At 36.4% G+C, this 23,349-nt stretch overlaps 2 protein-coding genes across 8 annotated transcripts in view; both read right to left on the minus strand.

Moving 5' to 3' along the window:
• Nucleotides 1-263: 263 nt before the first annotated feature.
• BBS10 (Bardet-Biedl syndrome 10) lies at nucleotides 264-4,491 on the minus strand. Its single transcript, XM_007125815.4, has 2 exons — nucleotides 4,216-4,491; nucleotides 264-3,790 (listed from the first exon to the last, which is right to left on the minus strand). Exons 1-2 carry the CDS (start codon nucleotides 4,398-4,400, stop codon nucleotides 1,807-1,809), a joined length of 2,169 nt encoding a protein of 722 aa, XP_007125877.2. The 5' UTR covers nucleotides 4,401-4,491; the 3' UTR covers nucleotides 264-1,806.
• Nucleotides 4,492-10,212: 5,721 nt separating this feature from the next.
• OSBPL8 (oxysterol binding protein like 8) overlaps nucleotides 10,213-23,349 on the minus strand; it is a 178,766-nt gene continuing 165,629 nt past the window's right edge. For 6 of the 7 annotated variants that reach the window (XM_024122783.3, XM_024122781.2, XM_024122788.3 and 3 more), the window contains 3 exons: nucleotides 14,837-14,942; nucleotides 12,809-12,911; nucleotides 10,213-10,968 (listed from right to left, as the gene is read on the minus strand). In XM_024122783.3, coding sequence (XP_023978551.1) covers nucleotides 10,836-10,968; nucleotides 12,809-12,911; nucleotides 14,837-14,942 — 342 coding nt within the window. In that variant the 3' untranslated portion in view covers nucleotides 10,213-10,835. The remainder of the gene's footprint in view (nucleotides 10,969-12,808; nucleotides 12,912-14,836; nucleotides 14,943-23,349) is intronic. The other variant, XM_024122784.2, reaches the window with a different exon arrangement.

Genomic DNA, 23,349 nt, shown 5'->3' on the forward strand with positions numbered 1-23,349 from the left:
TATGGCATAAACCTTACAAAAATGAAAATATATTTAATAAAAAAGATCATGAGAACTGCATGATGAAATATTACAGTTCTTAAATACATTATTAGTCATTGCTTTTTCAAGTTTAACTGTAATGAAATTTTAATCAGTTTTCCTAAATTTAATCTTGATCCAAGTGGTGTCACTGTCTACTACCCATTAACCTTTGAGGAAAGGTGCATGAAGGTAGGAACCATATCTATTTGTTTACCATGGTATATTCAGCATCTGGCACATAAGTAGGCATTCAATAAGAATCTGCTGAATTAGTAAACTGGAAACACATAATTAGATCAGATTAAAGATAACAGTTTTATTCAACAAGCACTTTCGAATACTTGGTATGAACATAGAACTGCCTGGGGTGTTACAGAGAACTACTGAAAGTAGAAGACACTGTCCTTATTCACAGCCTAGGTGCACAGTATTATTTGCTTTTATAAACTTTTAAGATAAAATATAAACATTAAAAAATTCATATTAGAAATAAATACAGTCATCTCTCAGGATCCAAGGGGGATTGGTTCCAGAACATTCCCCCCCTCCCGAGGATACCGAAATCTGTGGGTGCTCAAGTCCCTTATATAAAATGGCACAGTGTTTGCATGTAACCTGTGCACATTGTCTTGTGTACTTTAAATCATCTCTAGATTACTTATAATAACTAATACAATGTAAATGCTATATAAACAGTTGCCAGTGCACCTGGCAAATTAAAGTTTTGCTTTTTGGAACTTTCTGGAATTTTTTTTCCTGAATATATTCAATCCACAGTTGGTTGAACCCACAGATGGAGAACCCAAGGATTGGAAAGCCAACTGTAATTCTCAAATTATTATTATTATTATTATTTAACATCTTTATTGGAGTATAACTGCTTTACAGTGTTGTGTTAGTTTCTGCTGTATAACAAAGTGAATCAGCTATATGCATATGTATATCCCCATATCCCCTCCCTCTTGCATTACTACTGAACTCTGGCTATGCGCCAAACACAAGAAAACTCAGCAAATACATGAATTAGTTTTGCAAGCTCTTAGAGGACAGGAGAAAATGATAGTATGAATTTCATATCCTTTCTGGAATTAACTTTCAACTAAAGGAATGAAAATAAGTTTACAATGCACAAAGCCATATTTATGGTGACATACTCATTGGTGTATGAATGGGGAGAAAAATCTATCCAGGCTGTAAACAAGGGGCCACAAAAAAGTAAAAACTAATTTTACTCGCACACTGTTTGAGAAAAAGAAAATGAGCCTTTTACTCATTGCTATAGAAATTATGAGTAGGGAAAATAAATCATTTTAAATAAAGCAAATAATGTTTTATATTATAAACAATTAAAGTAGGATGGCATTTGAAGACCACATCCAAATCTGAGATTAAATTACTCTATTAACTAGATACAGAAAGGCAAGGGAGAAGGGATGAAGAGTGAAAAAAGATACAGAAAAGTAAAAAGGAGCTATAAGGAAATACCTTCCCCCAAACGCACAGACTAACACACAGCAGACACAGGGATACTGAGGGGGAAAAAAGATACACTTACGCAGATCTTGGCTTCACCCATCCAGGATTCCTCCTCAGAACTGTGCCATAATGTAGTCTCTAATATTTGTGTCTGAATGTGTGCTGGCCTGTGTACTTCTAAAGACTTTTTAAGTTATGCTGTTTTCCTAACTAGACTGAATTAACTTGAAAATCAGTGGTCACATGCCTGCCTTGCTTTATGGCTTGAGTTGGATTAAAACCTTGGTTAATAAAAAGCTTCCAATTTTATAGTTCCTCTTCTGAATCTTGATCATAAATTTCCTGAGGTTGTCTCTTAATATTGATTACCAAGTCAATGGTTAAAATGTTTGTCAAACACTGAAGAACTGAAGTTAGTAACTGGTATTTACCAGCAACTGATTCCAAACCTGTCTGGTTGCTTATCATGGGTTGATTGGTTTGCAGTGCATGGAGAGCTCTTATATATATTTGTGGAAAGCTGTAATTTCCTTTCTTAGACTTATACAAGATTTTGGGAACGCCTAAAAGTGCATTAGCTATTATCATACTAACCATGGTTTCTTCTGATTGTCGGCATTTTTTGGCATAGCTGAGAAGATAGTAATGCAACAAGATCTCAAAATTACCACCCACTGGCAAAACACAACCAGCTGGTACAGATGAGAAACAGTAACTCTGGTAAGTACACATCTCTAGTGACTTATATCTCACTGGTAATATGCTCCCCTTTCTAGCATTTTTTGTGACCTGTAAATTTTCATAAGAAATTTCTCTTCTAGTATTTTCTGCTGTTGAGTTAGCAGAATTACTGTCAATAAATGGTTCGTGGTCATCCATTACCCTGGCTTTGTCTGGAGAAAAACATCTCAGTGTTGCATCTGTCTGGTATGTCACACTGGTTAGTGTCACTGTTGGTGTTGAACACAATATATTTGTTTCTAATTCTACACTTGGAACTACCAAATTTGAATATGCTTTTAAATATGTTTGAGTTTTTGCCAGTTCATCTTTGTTCTTTACAACTGTGTCCTGATATGGCCTTTGAATCGAGCCGTTAACAATTTCTGGTAAGTCATTACTTTCTCTACTATTCTTATAAATAAGAGGATTTGAAGTACAATTTTGGTCACTGGCTTGTGTCATATAATTTAGATCAAGGTCTTTAAATAATTGCCGAAGCATTTTAAATGCTCCATGTAAAGCATCCTCATGTTGTTCAACAAGACCCTGCACTGGACCACAAAGAACTATACAGTGCGGTGTAAACGAACATGTGCTAATCAAGCCAAGATGAACATACCTTTTGGATCTAAGAATAAAGGGCTTACAAAATTTCACCATAGCAGTGTTAGAGAGTTCATACTGAGAAGAGGCCTGTGGTAGAACAAAGGGAGCGAGACCAGTGACTCTCTGGATAAGAGAAAGTTCTTCAGATGATAAACACTCCACCACCGATATGCCATTCAGTCCTGCACAATAAATTACTAAGTCTGGTTGTTTCACAGTAGATAGGAGCAATTTTACATTCTGCTTCTGTAAATATTTCATTATTGCTTTTGTCCTTTCTGTAATCCAAAATTGAGATGTCCGAAACTGTGCTTCTGAATTTAGAATAAACTCTGATCCAAAAGTTGAAAAAAGAGGCTGAATGGTTTCTGTTACTATCACTATTCTTATGTCACCGTCTGCTGGACAGTACACAGAAAAGTCTCTGGGAAGCACAAGCCCAGCTATGATCCTGGAATCGGAAACAGGAAGGCCGGTGACACCAACTTTCAACTCGACAAAACAGTCATCCACTAACTCAAGTACTTCTTCAAACCCACTTTCACAAGCTGTACACTTGAAAAAGTAGTCACACATCAACTGTGATACAAAGTTGTGATTATTTCTTCCCACTCTTCCACAAAAGTATGCTCCTAAGAGCATCTCTAAAGAGCTCCTACACAATGGTCTCTCTTTGGTGGATGAAGAAAAGATGGACAAAAAGTGTTTACTTAAGTAATGGTCCATAACGTAGTCTAATATTTGTGTCTGAAATGTTAGAAGAGCTTGGGAAATAAATTTCCACTGACAACAATTTTTCCAGTGCCTTCCATGGGTTTGAATATTTTCAGAAAAGAAAGAATCCTTTTCCTTGTCTGTGATTGCATGAAGTTCTCTGAGTAAATGGCAAAGAAAGATAATAAATGTTTTAGCACCATCTCCTGTTTTTCTTATATGACTGGAAACACATGCCACCATCATCCTGTACAAGAAAGAAATAAAGCAACTCAGATTCTCAGAGGGCTGCCTAAATCAAGTTGAAACCATGTTTTTACAGCTACAGGCATAAAACGAGAATATTGTCTCTGTGATATCCTTAGTTTTAGTTTCTTCCTTTTTAAAGTTACTTTGTTCTACTTCAAGATTCTAGGGGTTGGGTCGAGCAGGAAGGAAAGGAGTGAGACATGCTCTCGGCAGCTGTTAATGATTCGATGTCTGGGAATGTTCCCTCGGGCAGCGGGCAGCGCTCTAACTCTGAGCGTACACTGGTCTCGTCCAAGGTCAGTTCTTCCAGGAGCATAACCTCAGGGACAAGAAGTTCAGGGAGATGGCCTGAGGGCTGGAGTGCGGGACCTGAGTACCTAATTATAGGATGCTCTAACGGTCTGGAGCGTGACACGCAAGTACCTGGCTATGGGATGCTCTAAGTGTAGCGCCTTCAGGAGGCGGCCGCCATCCCGGCTGAGCAGCACCTCGCCAGTGGGCTTGGTACACAGAACTTGCCGCCCTTCGGGCCCCAAGCAGCAGCTCACGACGGTTTCTAGCACTTCCGCCACCTGCAACGCCGCCCTCACAGATCCCGCAGCAGCCATAGCCCTTCAGCTTCCGACGGCTTCGGGTCGCCGCCTGTAGAAGCGCAGTACGACCAGCAGCGGGGCGCAGGCGGAAGCGGAAGAGGCGGGGAGGAGGCCGGAAGCCGGTGCTGCTCGGTTTCTTGGTTGGGCGAGGGTCTGCCTTCCCGCCCGCTCAGCGGGAGAGCCCAGCTGTTCTGCCAGTAGGAGCTAGCAGTCCAAAAGCCCGCGAAGATGGGAAAGAGGTCGGGGCTTCTCGGGAGCTGTCCCCGGACAGGAAACCGCAGGCCCTTCTCCTCCTCCTAGGTGAATTCATTCCTCTCTCTTGGAGGCTTCAGCTGCCACCAGATTCCTCCGTCTCCCAGGAACTCGGCACGAGAGCGGAGGGACTGGGTACCGCGGCCAGAGCTCGGTTCGTTCCCGACCGCCGTCAAAAGTTCACTGTTTCGTAACAAAAACCTCTGCCTTGGACTCGTGCATATCCTGTCCACACTCTGCATCAGCGGTTCTCTTTCGGGATGCAGGACAGATGAGGAGGCCCTGGCCACGGTCACGAGCTGCAGGCTTCATGCTTTCTGCTGGGGGCTTTGCCACATTTCCTGGGCTTAGGTATCACTATGAAACCCACCACAGTTTAATTTTTCTTTAGCAGAGGTGATAGATGTGAACACTTAATCACACTGGTAATCAATAGGATGCTTTAAAAACACAGTGACCCAAGATTATTGGACACAATCCGACGGCAGAAAAAAAATACTGTTAAGCAGAAACAACATACTGTTTCATACACTGACACACACCCTCTCTCTCTTAAGGATGAAATGGTTAAGAGCATAGGCTTAATATTTAGACCTGGGTTTGCTGTGCCATGTACTTATCTGTGACATTCGTTTGTCTCCGCTTTTCTCATCTTGAAAAAAAATGGTGATAATAGATATGTAAAAAAAAAAAAATCAAGGTTTTAAGGAGGGTGAGAATGTTTACAAGGCGTTTTGTTTGTTTTTGCATGGTGCCTCGTAGATACTAAGCACTCAACAAGTACAACATAGTCAACAAATTACTGTGACGTGTCACCACTGTAGGGGCCCACTATCTCCACAAGAAAGGGATATTTTGTAAGGTGCAAAAGAGTTGATTATCATAACACAATACAGGACACCTATTAGAGTGTGGTCAACATTAGTAAGAAAATTATTTACCTTGTAGATGTTTCATTGAGGTTGAACAGTGAGAGCCTGTTTTCCCTACCCCTTATTCCTATGCATAGGACAGAAGAAGCCTGTCAGCCCTCCTCTTCCCCCCAGTAAGACAGAACCAACTCACTATTAACCAGAAGGAACTGGATCCTGAGGGGTGCAAATATGGAAGGGGAGGATGATGGAGGAAAAGAGGAAAACTAAAGAGGAATGATTTCTTGGGACATATGTGATTTTGACTCAGTATGGACTAATAGGTGATTTGCGGGGGGAAAAACTTTTTCACGTGGGTTTTGTATATATGCTTGTGTAATGGCAAGTTTCTTTTTCTTTTTTTAGGCAGCACCACGCGGCTTGTGGGATCTTAGTTCCCCGACCAGGGATTGAACCCGGGCCCCAGCAGTGAAAGCACCGAGTCCTAACCACTAGACACCAGGGAATTCCCAAGGTTCTTTCGTTCTTACCCATCACAAAGGGGTTACTCGATTCGAGTAGTGGATTATTACAAACATTTAGAAGTAAAGTCAGAGTTCTATTTAAGTGTACAGTGGAAAGATAATGGACATTGAAGTCAGACATGGATTCAAACTTGGGCTCGCTGTCACTCTTACTATGTAGCTTTTAAAATCATTTAACTTCTCTGAGCCTCAGAATCTTCATCTCTAAAATGTAACTTCCACTCATCTGAAGGTTATTCTGAGTATTCAAGAAGAATGAATATGAAGCATCACGTAAAGCATACATTAAGGATTCTAGCTGTTAAATCCCTTCCAAGCCCTTCACCATCCTTTCCAACTACCCTCCCCCACAAAATTATTTTTAATTAAATAATTAAGACTAAATAATCTAGTCACCATGTTATATTCAGTCGTTTGATCAGTTTGCTCTTTTAAAAAATTTTATTTAGAATGCCTACTTGTCGAAGTTAGCATCATTTTACAGATTAGAAAAATTCAAATCTTTTGTCTCTGCAAATGTTTATAATAGGTTAGGAATAACGGATTAGAAATGTAATACATTACAAAACAGTTGCCTATGACTATCTGTACATTTACTATGCACCTTAAGGAAAAGAATTTGACAGTGTGCTGTACTTACACTGCAGATAACATCCTTTTATTCTACTTTACAAAACTGACCAGTGGTAGTATTTGAATTTATAAATGGCCATTAAATAGGATATTTAACTTAAATGAATAGTTAGCATGCTAAAAAGTGAAAAATTTCAACTGAAGTTCTGTGGCTTATCAGTTCAAATGTTTCATGGCATTTTTTCTTTAAATAAATTTCAATATTGTAATACTAAAATAATTTTACATAATAAATGCAGAAAGAAAATTTTCTAAATATTTTAGAAAGTATATTCACATTCATTTTGTCATGGGTTTCTTGTGGTTCTTCTAAATATGTTAATCATATTAAAGAGACACTGGTCCTATACAATTTTAACAGTCCATCTTCAATTAAAAACTGTAACGAAACAAACAGTATGTTAAGAGTAACAAAAAGCAAATTAAATATCTAAATTCACACTACAGGTAAACAGAATGAAAGCAAATTACGTAATAGTGGCAGGTTATATACATTTTAAAGAATCTTTTTTTTTCATAAATTTATTTATTTTTATTTATTTTTGGCTGCGTTGGGTCTTTGTTGCTATGCGCAGGCTTTCTCTAGTTGCAGAGAGTTGGGGCTACTCTTCGTTGCGGTGCACAGGCTTCTCATTGCGGTGGCTTCTCTTGTTGCGGAGCATGGGCTCTAGGCGCGCGGGCTTAGTTGCTCGGTGGCATGTGGGATCTTCGCAGACCAGGGCTTGAACCCGTGTCCCCTGCATTGGCAGGCAGATTCTTAACCACTGCACCACCAGGGAAGCCCAAGAATCTCTTTTTCCATGTAGTCAAGTAAGATAGAGATTGAAATGTAAACTTGGTGATTTGTGTGGGGTTCCCCCCTGACCCCGCTATGGTTCAATTTGGAAAATTTGGTATAAATGCTAATTTTAATATTTTATTTCTATACATTTAACATAATTCAAAATAATCTGCAGCATCATGTATGGCTCATTATCACTGTATGTCAAACAAAAAAAACCCCCAAATATATTCATTGCTCACTAGAAATGCTAAACACTGGAAAAAATGGAATTTTATACATTTTTTCCTTAAATATTTGACTAAGATATTCTTCAGAAAGTTAAAACTACCTTCTCCACATAATTTTGTGTGTATATGGCACGAGTTGACACCCTAAAACAGTGTGAATTCCATCAAAAAGGCACTGTTTACAATATGCAGAATAATCTTGACAAGTCTACTTCAATGATGTCTGAAAGTGAAGGATATATTTGAGATAGGTAAATAGACAAACCCTTATAAAAGTACAGCATTACTGTTTAAATACGCTATAGCTATATAAAAGGAAATAAAGTGACAGAGAAATGACCCTTTTGTGATAATTAAGACTATAAACACTTTGAATCATATTATAGTTCTGTAACACAAAAGTGACAAAAAGTATTTTCTTAAAGGCACAAAAGCGTGAATACTAAATGAGGGTTTTATTTTACAAGGCCAATTGTTTCAATGGAATGGTAACAAAGATTACACTGCATAAGTAATACAAAAAAGTACTGACATGAAATATAAGTAGAATATCTATTGCTGAAACTTATTTCACATGCCCTATTTATTATCTTTTCCCTGGCCAGCTATGTCTCACTAAATGGTAGATAACTGAAGGCATAGTATATTTAACAACTAAAACAGAAATGGACACATCAATAATTATTACTCATTTAAATTTTCAAGTGAAAAAATAAAATTTTTGATCAAATGAAAAAAAAACTGGTCATAGGTCTGAAATCCTAAAAACCACCATGAGGCTCTCAGACAACTGGGAACTGTAAATCACAATTTTTATGAATCCATTGTGAAGGAAGATTAATCTCAGGTGGAGAACATTCAAAGTCAACTACATATATGGCTAAATACAAAGTTAATTATGTGTTTTAAAGTATTCACATACTAAGCCTAGTATAAGCACTGATCTAAAACTTAGCCACCAATTCCTGAGTTTTGTGTTCAATTCACAGAAAGGGACTCAAACAAATAAAAGCATAAGAAGACTATTAGATTAGATATATGCTTTTAGTGTATAAGAAACAGTCATGAGTAACCCTGCTCTTTCTCATGAAATAGTTTTTGACTCCTTGAGTAATAAGAGCCCATAACACATTTGCCCTAACAAGAAAATATACAAAAGTAAATAACTACCTCTCCACTCTTAGAAGATAACCATACAAATAAAACACTATTTAGACCAAATGAAAGTAACATACAAGTGGATAAGACTAAAGTCCCAAAGGGGAGTTGCCAACAAAAAATATGTTTTCAGGGTTTAATAATGAAATTATTTTGTGATCAGCCAATCAACTTATATAAATTAATACTAATTTAAACCATAAAAAAGGATCAAGTCATACAGTATTTACAAAATATATATCAATGAGTAGGCAGTAGAGCATAACACTGGTAACAGAAAGTTAGTATAAAAATTATATCAACAAGTATGAAATACAAACAAAAACCCACCTATTCTAGTGTAGTCATATTATACCTATACTTATACTGGGTGTAGGTATATGTTATTTACGTATAATCTATTTAAAAAATGTTTTCACACATACATATGGAATACATTGTTTTGCCAAAAATACATGGGAAATAGCTCTTCATAAAATCTAAGGATATTTAAGGTAGCTATATTGGTTAGGTGGAAAAAAGCAGGCCTTTTTAATCATTTTCAATTTTCATAATTTAGCAATCATTCCTTGATTTTATACTTACCATGGCATAAACATTTGATTATATTTTTACTAGTGTCTCACAGTCTCTTCTTAGTCGAAGGCAAGTGTAGCCAGAGCAATTATTCTCTCTGACCTTCATTTTCATTTCAAAATCTACTTTCAGAATTCTAAGATACATAAAGGAAAAACATAAAACTGAAAAAAATATTTAGGAAAAATGTTTGCCTGAGCCTGAACAAAAGGAATCTTGAGGAATTGTGGTTTTGCCACAGACTGCAGTTACTGAGAACAGAGGAGGATAACAGAGAATTAAACTTGAGAACTTGATGCTCTTCTTAGATGCTCAACTTATTGCACATTTTAAAGAAACCAATTTTAACATACACATAAATACCACCACACGAAGTGTCTTTTCTCATCATCCTTCTCTTTTTGGCTTTTGAAGTAAAATATTGGTTATATATATATTTTCTATTCAACTGTTTCACTGAACACACTAGAATCGAAATGAAAGCTAAAATAAGTTTTTCATAATGAAAAATCATGACTATCAGCATTTCATACGACCTATAATTCCATCTCTAAAATTTGGCCTATGTTATTGGACCAACTGAGTTTAAAAAAAAAAAAAAAAGAAAGAAGGACAGCAATCAAGTATGACCACACTTTTTTCAGCAAGTGCTTAAGGGGGTGTTATACAGGTATGACAGGAAATATATAATCACTAGATCCGAGTACCAGGGGTTTTTTTGTTGATATAGACATGCATATATTTATACCTGTATCTATAAATATTAAATTCTAGGGGTTAAAAAAAATCTTGTGTAAACTTTTGATAAAGCAGTTTGCCACCTTGTCTCTCAAATCAATTTTGACCACAATTTTTTTTTTTGCTGTTTCTAAGAAGACAATTGAGCTGAATGCTTTAGAAATGATTTTTTTTAACAGTACAGTGCATTGAACTATTTATGTCTATTATCCCATCATTTCCCACTCTGTAATTCCTTACTGATAGAAGTTTTGTGCCGGTTTTATGAAGAAAACAGATTGCTACACATATATTTATAAGATTGATAGCATTTTTGTTATGAATGACATTAATGCTATATATTTCATAACACGAACATACCATAGACTACAAAGACTACTGTAAGGTATACATAGGACACAATTGTGTATACATGTGGATTTATTATACTCACATGTAGACACAGTCTCACAAAAGCTAGAAATGTTCTGGCACTTAACACATAGTTCACTTTAATAACCAAATAGAATAGCGCTTATTTCAGGGTTCAGGATAGACGGTAGGAAAAGTCAACAGTTCTACATATATTTCTAAGGTTTTCTGTTTTAGAAATATTGTGATGTTTTAATAAAGACCAAAGCAACTTCAACATTGGTCCCAGGCCAGATATGATCATTCCAGTTCATTGATTCAATGGTAAAGAACTTCTACTTAAACATGAAGTTTATTATGACTTGAAGCAAAATCAGGAGAAAAATGATGAAGTAGTCTTTTTGTTGCAGAAAATAATCCGTGGCAGGTGTGCTTGAAATTAAATGATTTCGAAGAGCCATAATATTTCTACAAAAATAAGCAACAATAAATTTAATAATTATTTACCAAAAATGTTAGCAAGGAAATCACAATTTGATATATGGTCACAGAATTCATTGTATAAAATTCAATTGTATAAAGTTCAATCAATTACTACCACCTGAACAGGGAACTGATTATGCTTTGTGGAACCACTATTAGGTCTTGCCTAATCTATACTCTGCACTGTACCAAATATATTACTTAATGATTTGTGTTAAACATAATTTTTAAAGTTTGATGACTTTAAAATATATCACTTTCTTTGTTATCACAGTGGTTTTAAAACAAAAATTTTGCTTCTTAGTTGGCCCACTAAGGTTCTTTTATCTTTCTTTAGGAGACAAAGGCTGAGTTGGAGAAAAATCCTTAATTCACCAGGAAAAAAATAATTAATACAACAAATTTTGTGACATTCCTAACTTGAAGAATGCTCTGTAGGCATTTCATATGCTAACAGAAATAAAATGTTAATTTAGTCATAAAATGAGCTTACATTATCCTCATGCCACTCTAAATGCTTTTGGCTAAAAAGAGCTGATTAGTGAAGACGTTTTTCTTTTTCTGACTTCTTCTATTAAAGTGTTTTACGAGTATAGAGAAAGAAAGGAGGCAAATATGAACAAGTAGGCTCGTTAATTTATAAATATAATTAAGTTAGGAAACTCGAGCACTTTATATAAGGGCTGATGATACCAAGATGCAGAAGACATGCTCCCTGCTCTAAAGAAGCTCATGGTCCAACTGGGGCAGGGTGGAGTGAGGTAAACAGACACACACAATTAGCAACTGTAGCGCAGTAAGCACTCAAAAAGACTATGTATAGGGAGCCATACAAGCCAAGTGGAAGGATTAATAACTACAGGGCAGAGTGATTAGAAATGTTACAAAAAGGGTGACATTTGAGTTCTATTCTGAAGGATAAACAGGGATTTTCTTGAGGGGCAAGGTGGGAGGAAGGGCAATCTAAAAAGTGGATTCAGTGTGGGTAAAGATCCAAAGACGAGAGAGCACAGTATATTCTGGAGATGTGAGGAGTTTCATAGGACTAGAGCATGGGTAAGTGTAGAGGAATGGCAGGAAATGAGGCTGTAGATGAAAATAGCAATTAAATGTAAGCCATAGATCACCAAGAACAGAAAAAAATATCTTAAAAAAAAAATCCTCCAGGACATCTAGCACTGAGTGCTGAATACACAAAAGAAGGTTGGCTAATATTAAAAAAACTTAACATCTGATATAGCAATGGGAGACAACCAATCTGAACTCGTGCTAGCCTTACCAGTGGAGCAGGATCAGGACCCCTTCCCTTCCAAGGAACTTCCCTAGGTGTTATGAGCTTTAGTTGCTGGATCTTGGAGAGGTGAGTGAGGGAATGGGTCTGGGAGTGCACAGGGAACACTTGAAGGTCTCAGGGTAGTGGCTATTTGCCCACTGTTATGGAAGTGTTTCAATATTTTAACAACCGGCGCATTCCAATTAAAATCAGCCGTGTATAAAGGAGACTGTGGAAGCCTTTGTTAACTGGCTTTCTCAGGAACCACCCCACTTCCGCATTCAACCCAGCTACATTCCTAGTATGCTACAGCAGTAAGATGAAGAGATTCCAATTCCAGTCTCACAGATGAGACAAAACAACCTCCCCATCTCTCCCAAATATTTTACTGCTGAAGGAATTTCCTAAGTTTCAGTAATCAGGTGACAGACGCCAACGTTCTATTTTAGCTTAGCAATGTTATAAAAATGTAAAGTTTGCATATGATTTAATACATAACAGGATTCTTAACTCCTCTAGACTCAAATGAATAGTCACTATCATATATATTACCTTTTAATTTCTTCCTGTGTTTTTTTTATAGATTCAATGGAAGTCTGAATGTCTCCCAGTTCTATCCCTTTTTTTCTTCTTGCACTTGGTTTTACTGACTGACCTAAAAAGACATTTAGAATAAACTTGGTGAAAACAGAGAAAATATTTAATTATAAACAATCCAAATTTCAGATTAATGATTCTCATGTAATAATTTTCCTAGGCATTATTTTTATGGCTTAGAGACTAACATACTACTCCTAATACTTGGCATTTCTGAAGTTTCAATCATATTTCAAAACTAGAACACTATAGATATATTTAAAGTAACCACGAATTACTTAAATTTTGGATTGAATCAGCTTTATTTTTTAACCAATTAAAATAGACAAAAATATTTCTTTAAAAACACATATATTAACTTGGGGGAGGTATTACTCTCTTCTGCCTCTTGCCTATTTGCCTACATCTGAAGAAGTCAGCTTTTTAAGCTCGCTTTTCAGTTTTTTTATTAATTGTTAATGTTATCTTTATTCCTTTGGTCACCCAAACTTTAAACCTTTTCAATTGGTTTTAATATCTCTTCTACAAATTTTTATTGTCAACCAACATATCCATCATTCCTTCCTTTCCATTTTTGTTCAGAGCTTAACCTCTCTCCAGATCTCAGCTTTCTCATTTGTAAACTCAGGATAATAATAATACTCAAACTTCACATGGTTGTAGGAAGGTATGTTTAACCTCCAGTTTGGCCCACATTAAATACTCAGTAAATGTCAGCTGATACATTATAGGTAATATAGTGGAGTGGATAAGAGAATGAATTAAGGAGCCAAAATATCTGCATATATAACATATATATATATATATATATACTGCCTTATGGGGTATATGACCTTGGGCAGGTTAACCCGTGTCTCACTTTCCTCTTCTGTGAAATGGGAACAACAGTATAACTAATACTCCTTTTGAGCACAACAGTACCATGTGACTCCTACTTTAAGAACTTTATTCATTTTATTCCTCTTTTATTCCAGTATCTTGTCCACTCACCAGCATCCCTCAAGCCTAGACTGCTATAAACCATTAGAAATCCTCATAATTCATCAGGGTTCCTTTTCTCTAAGGGCCTTCCCTCAAGCTGAATTCAGTCCCCTTTCCTTTAAACTCTTTACTATTTGTCATCTACTAGTTTCTTAGCATTTACCATTTATTCACCTCTAGTATTATCTCTGTAAAACTGAATTCCCCAGCTTAGTGTGAACTTAGTAGAGACTACGATTTTAAGAAAACTTTATTTTCTCATAATGTCTCAGACATTACCTTAATCCTTGATTATATCTCAGTGTAGTTTAAGACAGTTTATACATTATCTGACTTAAACAAGAATGGCATGGGCTTCCCTGGTGGCGCAGTGGGTGGGAGTCCGCCTGCCAATGCAGGGGACACGGGTTCGTGCCCCGATCCGGGAGGATCCCATGCGGCTGGGCCCGTGGGCCATGGCCGCTGGGCCTGTGCATCCGGAGCCTGTGCTCCGCGACGGGAAGGGCCACAGCGGTGAGAGGCCCGCGTACCGCAAAAAAAAAAAAAAAGAATGGCACACTAGTAAATTTAGTTCATAATTTGATATAATTATATTTTTACTTCTCTGTGACTTCTAAACACCACACTAATTTATTATGAAAATAAAAAGCTTTTCTGAAGCATGGAACTGAGACCAAAACTCAAGAAATGCTGCCTGCGTTGAATCTAGGAAACCATCAACAATTTTTCAGAAGCTAACAAGGCATAAGAGCTAGCACTGCAGTGTGGTTCTTGATTTGCATGTTTCCCCTTTTTTCATTTCCCATGCCTTTACCCTGTGGCCTGGTTTTGAAATTTATAATCTAAAATAGCTTTTCTTGTACATCATCCCTGCCCCCACCAAACTTACAAATCTCCTTGAGTTAATATGAAAAACCATTTTCTTATATCAAACATAGTACAGTAATATACTTTTAAAAATGTAGACTCTTATAGTCAATAGTCTACAATAAATATTTTTACCTTCACTTCCAGATGAGTCCTGGATGTCAGGTTCTGGAGAGGAATAGCCTTTTGCCACTTTCTTCTGTTGCCTGGTTGGCTTATGTTTCATTTTGGGGACACTAACCTGAAAAAAAAATCATGCTATTATGTGAATTTGCACTGAATTTTGTAATTAAAGACCAATGTTGTACAACTGTCAAAACTGTTCATGGGCACAGTACTTAGAAATAAAAGCAAAGATGAAATAGTCTAATTAAGACTTAACAAATATGATACACTTATACAAACTGTTTAATTTTAATAAGAAACATTAATTTGGCACAAACATCGAAGAGTATAAGAAAATATGCAATGAAGAGTTTCCTTCCCACTCCTGACCCATATCCACCCAGTCTCTCCTCCACTAAAAAGATACTCAATGCTATTAGTTTGTATATCCTTCAGGAGACATTTTTATGCACACACAAATAAGAATATAGATACCTCGCTTTTCTAACTGCACCAGTTAGTACATCTAGTTGAATGTTAAAAATAGTGCTCTTTTAAGATCATACTTATCTTGTTCCCAACATAAGAAACATTCTCAGTGAATGATGTTGGGTTTCCAATAAAATTATTTAGATTGCTTACTTTTAATAATATCTGGATAATGTAGAAAGCATCTTATAACAAATGGAAATGATATTATTATCTTTTCAGAGCATAATTTAAACTTACTGAAAACATTTGAGTAAATGTACAAAATTCAAAAGTATATTTAACCATCAATTAGGATTAAATTTTCCTTAGAAAAAAAACCAAATGCAAGAGAAGAAACTAGAAACAGAAGGGCAAGGTAATTTACATGCTTAGAAAAACAGGGAACCAGTGGTCATAAGTCTTTAACTCTGTTCTTACCTGTTTATTGTTCTAAATAGGAATTATCCCCAGTTAACTATTCCTTGAAATAATTTTGTAAAATCTTAACTCATGGGCTTAAAATTAAAATTTGTATAATTTTATTACAGAAAGTAAATAACAAGGCAGGTTCTAGATTCAGCCTACACTGTGCCCTGCTACTTCAAGTCATGGAAACTTAAGATTTTATAACATTTAGAATCCAAATCCACATTCTTAGAATAGGTTCAAACTGGAGATTGATAAAGCCTGGTGAGAAGTTAGTTAAAATGAGAAGGGGAGTCAGTAATCTAACTGTTGGTATACAAAGATTTAATGTGATCAGTAAATTCTACTGTTAGGAGGAAATTTGGATGCCCTGTGTGTCTCTATCATGATAGTGTTGTTAAAGGAAGAAACAAAATTTAAAAAATTTTTAAACTTTCTAAATTATGATAACATGTGTATATGTATACACACACATATATACACACATACAAGATAAATTTTGCCATTTTAACCATTTTAAGTGTACAATTCAGTTGTATTAAGTACATTCATAATATTTTGCAACCATCACCACTACTTCCAAAACATATCCATTATCCCAAAGACAGACTCTGTAACAATTAAGCAATAACTCCTTATTCTCTTTTCCCCTCAGTCCCTAGTAACCTCTAATCTTTCTATGAATTTGCTTATTCTAGATATTTTATATAAGTAGAATCAAACAGTATTTATCCTTTTGTGTTCCACTTATTTCACTTAGCATAATATTTTCAAAGTTAATCCATGTTGTAGCATGTAGCAGAACTTCATTCCTTTTTATGGCTGAATAATAGTCCACTGTAAATATATACCACATTTTGTTTATCCATCTGTTGATGGACACTTGAATTGTTTCTACATTTTGGCTACTGAGAATAATGCTGCAATGATCACTGGTGTACAAGTATATGTCTGACTCTATTTTCAATTCTTCTGTAGTGGAATTGCTGGATCATATGGCAATTCTGTGTTTAGCTTTTTGAGGAACCACCAAATCATTCTCCACAGCAACTGAACCATTTTATATTCCCACCAGCAATATACGAGGGTTTCAATTTCTCCACATCCTCACCAACACTTATTTTCTATTTTTAAAATTATTATCATTCTAGTAGGTGTGAAGTAGTACCTGACCTCCTTGTGGTTTTGATTTGCATTTCCCTTATGACTAACGATGTTGAGCATCTTTTCATGTGTTTGTTGGACATGTGTATATCTTCTTTGAAGAAATGTCTATTCAAGCCCTTTGTTCATTTTTTACTTGGAATGTTTGTCTTTGGTTGTTAAGTAAGGAGTTCTGTATATATACTGTATATTAAACCCTAACCAGATAAATGATTGCAAATATTCTCTCATGTTGTCTTTCACTTTGATAATGTCCTTTGATACACAAGAGTGTTTAATTTTGATGAAGTTCAATTTATCTATTTCTTCTTGTTGTTCCACATGCCTTTAGTGTCATATCTAAGAATACGGTGCTAAATAAAGGGTCATGAAGATTTATTCCTGTTTTCTTCTAAGAGTTTTATGGTTTTAGCTCTTATTTCAGGTTGTGGGTCCACTTGGAGTTAATTTTTGTATATGGTTTGAGGTAGGGGATCCAACTTCATTCTTTTACATGTGGAAATCCAGTACCAGTTGTTAAAGAAGCTTTTCTTTTCCCATTGAGTGGACTTGACAACTCTGTCAAGGGTATCATTTTTTTAGATTCCACATGTAAGTGATATCATATGATATTTGTCTTTCTCTATCTGACTTACTTCACTTAATATGATTATCTCTAGGTCCATCCATGTTGCTGCAAATGGCATTATTTCATTCTTTTTATGGCTAAGTAATATTCCATTGTGTATATATACCATATCTTCTTTATCCATGTATCTGTTTTGTTTGGAGGTTTTTATTACTGGTCCAATCTCTTAATTTGTTACAGGTCTGTTGAAATTTTCTATTTCTTTTTGAGTCAGGTTATGTAACATATGTGTTTCTAGAAATTTGTCCATTTCATCTAGGTTACCTAATTTGTTGGCATACAAATACTCATAATATTCTCTTATAATCCTTTTTATTTCTGTAAGGTCAGTAGTAATGTCCTCACTTTCATTTCTGCTTTTAGTTATTTTCATCTTCTTGCTTTTTTTCTTTCTTAGTCTAGCTAAATGTTTGTCAACTTTGCTGATCTTTTCAAAGAACTTTTAGTTTCATTGATTTTATTGTTTTTCTATTCTCTATTTTGTTTATTTCCATTCCAAATTTCCTTCTGCTGGCTTTGGGTTTAGTTTTTCCCTTCTTTTTCTAGATCCTCATTGTTAAGTTAGGTTATTGACTGGACATCTTTCTTCTTTTTCAATGTAGGCATTCACAGCTGTATATTTCCCTTTGAGCACTGCCTTTGCTGCATCTTATAAGTTTTGGTACGTTGTGGTTTTTGTTTTTGTTTTTTTTTCATTCATCTAAGTGTTTTCTATGATTTCTTCTTTGATTCACTGGTTGTTTAGAGTGTCTTGTTTAATTTCCACATATTTGTAAATTTCCCAAGTTTCTTTTTGTTATTGATTTCTAGCTTCATTCCACTGTGGCTGGAAAAGATACTCTGCATGATTTTAATTAAAAAAAATTATTTAGATATGTTATATGGCTTAACATATGTTCTATCCTGGAGAATGTTCCATGTTTACTTGAGAAGAATGTATATTTGTTGTTGTTGGGTAGAATATTCTATATATATCTGTTAGGATTAGTTGTTTATTGTGTGGGTCAAGACTTCTGTTTCCTTATTGATCTTCTATCTAGATGTTCTATTCATTATTGAGAGTGATACTGGAGTGTTCATCTATTGTTGTAGAATGGTCTATTTTTTCCTTCATTTGGTCATTGTTTGCATCATACATTTTGGGGCTTCATAGATTGGTACATATATAGTGATAAACTGACTCTTATCAATACATAATGTCTTTTTTTGTCTCTTGTAATAGTTTCTGACTTGAAGTCTATTTTGTCCAATATTAGTATAGCCATCCCAGCTCTCTTTTGGTTACTATTTGCATGGAATAACTTTTTCTATCCTTCCATTTTACTCTATTTGTATCTTTGGATCTAAAGTGAATCTCTTGTAGACAGCATATAATTGGATCATGTTTGTCTTAATCCAATCTGCCTTTTGAACAGAGAGTTTAATCAATTTACACTTAAGGTAATTACTGATAAGGAAGAAATTCTGCCATTTTGCTGTTTTCTGTATGTCCTATACCTTTTTATGGCCTTCATTTTTTTCATTAATACTTTCATGTTTAATTGATATTTTTTGGAATGAATTGTTTTGATTCCTTTCTCATTTCCTCTTATATATGTGTTTTAGATATTTTCTTTGTGGTTATCATGAGAATGACATTTATGCCTAAATTTTTTACAATCTAGCTTGAATGGATACCAACTTAATTTCAATAGCACACGAAAACTTGGTTGCTAAACAGCTCCATTGTCCCTCCCTATATGTTTTTTTGTCACAAATTACATCTTTATGCACCGTTTGCTCAATAACAAAGATTTGTAATTATTTTTCATTCATTTAATCTTTCAAATTCTGTAAAAAATAAGAAGTGTAGTTGTAAACTAAAACTACAATAACACTGGCTTTTATATTTGCCCATCCATTTATCTCTACTGAAAATCTTTATTTCTTCATACAGCTTTGAGTTTCATTTCAACCTGAAGGACTATTTTAGCATTTCTTATATGGAAGGTCTAGTGGTAATGACCTCACTCATCTGGAAATGTCTTAATTTCTCCCCCATTTTTGAAGGACAGTTTTGCCATATATAGAATTCATGTTTGACAAGTTTTTTCTTCCAGCACTTTAAATATGTCATCTCATGCCTTTTGGCCTCCATGGTTTCTAGTGAGAAATTGGCTATTATTCCTATCAAGGATCACTTATATGCGACAAGTTGCTTCTCTCTTGCTGCTTTCAAGATTCTTTTTGTCTTTGACTTTTGACAGTTTGCTTATAATGTCTTGGTGTGGGGGTCTCTTTGAGTTTATCCTATTTAAGAGTTTGTTGAACTTCTTGGATTTATAGACTCATATCTCTCATTAAATTTGGGGATTTGGTGGACCTTTTTCTTTAAATATTCTTTTGCCTCTTTCTCTTCTTCTTCTCTTTCTGGGACTCCCTTAATGTATATGATGATCCACTTGGTGGTGCCCTATAGGTCCCTTAGGCTCTGTTCACTTTCTTCATTCCTTTCTTTCTGTTCCTCAGACTAGATAATTTCAATTGTCCAATCTCTGAGTTAGCTGATTCTTGCATTCCACCTTCTCCAAATCTGCTGTTGAATATCTTAGTGAATATTTCATTTCAGTTATTGTATTTCTGAGCTCCAGAATTTGTTTGGTTTCATTGTATAATTTCTCTTTAATGATATTCTGATTTTGTCTATATACCTTTTTCTTGATTTATTTTAGTTCTTTGTCCCTGTTTCCTTTAACTCTTTGAACATACTTAAGATAATTGTTTTAAAATCTTCGGTAAGTCTGGTATCTGGACTTTATCGGGAGTGGTTTCTGTCAACTTACATTGTTCCTTTTAATGGGTTCGTATTTCCCTGTTTCTACATATGCTTTTTAATTCTTTGTTGAAAACTACACATCTAAATATTATAAGGTGGTAACTCTGGAAATCAGATTTTCCACTTTCTCCAGGGTGTGCTGCTTTCTGTATTGTTGAAGGCTATTGTACTCCATCTGTTCAGTGAATTTCCCAAACTATATTTGCAAAGACTTTTCTCCTTGTTGTGCATGGTCACTGAAGCCTGTGTTCTTCAGCTTGTATTTAGCTAGTATTTTGACATAGATTTCCTTGAACACCAGGAGCTAAACAAACAAGACACAAAAACAAAAAACCCCCCCAAAACCCAAACTCTCCTAGACTTAGCAGACAGGCTCTGTGTAGGGGCACTCCTTCAACATTTCAAGCCTAGAAATTAGCTTAAGGTGAAAGGTGAGGGTTTTTGCAGGTCTTCTCTGAGCATAAGTATCTTGCCTTGGGCATTTTCATGGCTTTCTAGATTCTCCTGTATACATAGGGCTTTTCAATGCCCTAGTTTCCCGAAGACTCTCTCCCTAGCTTTTTTTCCTGGGCCTTACATGGCCTATTGTGTGTTTTATTGGTTATCTTTTGCCCCAGGTATCTGCAGGTTGTTAGTTTGGCTTGTACTACTTTCAAGCAATGCCTGCAGCCTTTCTGGCTCAGCTCTGAGTTAGAAAAAAAAAAGATGCATGCCCTGCATAAATCCTTCAGGTAGCCCCCAGACAGGTTACAAAAGACATACACAGCCTTGCGCGCAAATTTCTGGAGGGGTCGACCCCAGTGCATCCCCCTTATGGAGAGGTCGGCTCCTGGTACTTCCCACTTCTGGAGAGGTCATTGGGGCTGAAGCCAGGCAGGACTTTGGGGGCACTCAGAAGCCTTCTGATGGAGCTCTGCATTTGAAGCCTGGATGCAGGAATTTTCAGAAGAGCATGGTGCTGTGCATGATGGCTGTTTGGCTTGAAAGACAGACCCCTGAGTCACAAAGGACACTATGATGCCGCCCATGCATTTCCCCATATGCTGCACCGACACATGGCACGGTGTCCTCCTTTACAGAGAGAAGAATTCGGAGGATTCTTCTCTTGCTGCCATCACTGAGATGTTAGAGGCCACTGCTTTCAAGTAGACTGAAGCTGGGGGCGCCTTCAAGATGGTGAAGGAGTAAGACGTGGATATCACCTTCCTCCCCACAAATACATCAAAACTACATCTACATGTGGAACAACTCCTATAGAAAACCTGCGGAACGCTGGCAGAAGACCTCAGACTTCCCAAAAGATGCCCTCAAGTGACCTACATGCAGAGGCGGGGCCAAATCCAAAGCTGAACCCAAGGAGCTGTGCAAACAAAGAAGAGAAATGGAATTTCTCCCAGCAGCCACAGGAGCAACGGATTAAATCTCCAAAATCAACTTGATGTACGCTGCATCTGTGGAATACCTAAATAGACAACGAATCATCCCAAAATTGAGGCGGTGGACTTTGGGAGCAACTGTAGACTTGGGGTTTGCTTTCTGCATCTAATTTGTTTCTGGTTTTATGTTTATCTTAGTTTAGTGTTTAGAGCTTATAATCATTGGTAGATTTGTTTACTGATTTGGTTGCTCTCTTCCTTGTTTTATTTTCTTATATATATATATTTTTTCCTTTTTCTCTTTTTGTGAGTGTGTATGTGTATGCTTCCTTGAGTAATATTGTCTGTATAGCTTTCTTTTGCCATTTGTCCTAGGGTTCTGACTGTCCGTTTTTTTTGTTTGTTTTTTAGTATAGTTTTCAGCTCTTGTTATCAATGGAGGATTTGTTTTTAGGTTTGGTTGCCCTCTTCTTTCTTTCTCTCTTTTTAAAAATTACTTTTACTTATTTTTTTTTTAATTTTTTTTTTTTTTTTTTTTGCGGTACGCGGGCCTCTCACTGTTGCGGCCTCTCCCGTTGTGGAGCACAGGCTCCGGATGCGCAGGCTCAGCGGCCATGGGTCATGGGCCCAGCCGCTCTGTGGCATGTGGGAGCCTCCCGGACCGGGGCACGAACCCGTGTCCCCTGCATCGGCAGGCGGACTCTCAACCACCGCGCCACCAGGGAAGCCCTACTTTTAAATATTTAATAATATTTTTCTATTTTAATAACTTTATTTTATTTCATTTTATTATATTTATTTTTTTCTCTCTTTCTTTTTTTTTCTCCCTTTTCTTCTGAGCTGTGGGGCTGATAGGGTCTTGGTGCTCTGGCCAGGTGTCAGGGCTGAGCCTCTGAGGTGGGAGAGCTGAGTTCAGGACATTGGTCCACCAGAGACCTCCCAGCCCCACATAATATCAAGTGGTGAAAACTCTCCCAGAGATATCCATATCAACGCTAAGACCCAGCTCCACTCAACGTCCAGCAAGGTACAGTGCTGGACACCCTATACCAAACAACTAGCAAGACGGGAACACAAACACATGCATTAGTAGACAGGCTGCCTAAAATCATAAGTTCACAGACACCCTAAAACAAACCACCGGACGTGGTCCTGCCCATCAGAAAGACAAGATCCAGCCTCATCCACCATAACACAGGCACCAGTCCCCTCCACCAGGAAGCCTACACAACCCACTGAACCAACCTTATGTACTGGGAGCAGACACCAAAAACAAGGGGACTATGAACCTGCAGCCTGCAAAACGGAGACCCCAAACACAGTAAGTTAAGCAAACTGAAAAGACAGAGAAACACACAGTACATGAAGGAGCAAGGTAAAAACCCACCAGACCAAACAACTGAAGAGGAAATAGGCAGTCTACCTGAAAAAGAATTCAGAGTAATGATAGTAAAGATGATCCAAAATCTTGGAAATAGAATGGAGAAAATAAAAGAACGTTTAAAAAGGACCTAGACGAACTAAAGAGCAAATAAACAATAAATGAAATTAAAAATTCTCTGGTAGAAATCAATAGCAGAATAACTGAGGCAGAAGAATGCATAAGTGACCTGGAACATAAAATAGTGGAAATAACTACCACAGAGCAGAATAAAGAAAAAAG

Source organism: Physeter macrocephalus, chromosome 6 (assembly GCF_002837175.3).
Source record: "Physeter macrocephalus isolate SW-GA chromosome 6, ASM283717v5, whole genome shotgun sequence".
Taxonomy (NCBI): Eukaryota; Metazoa; Chordata; class Mammalia; order Artiodactyla; family Physeteridae; genus Physeter; species Physeter macrocephalus.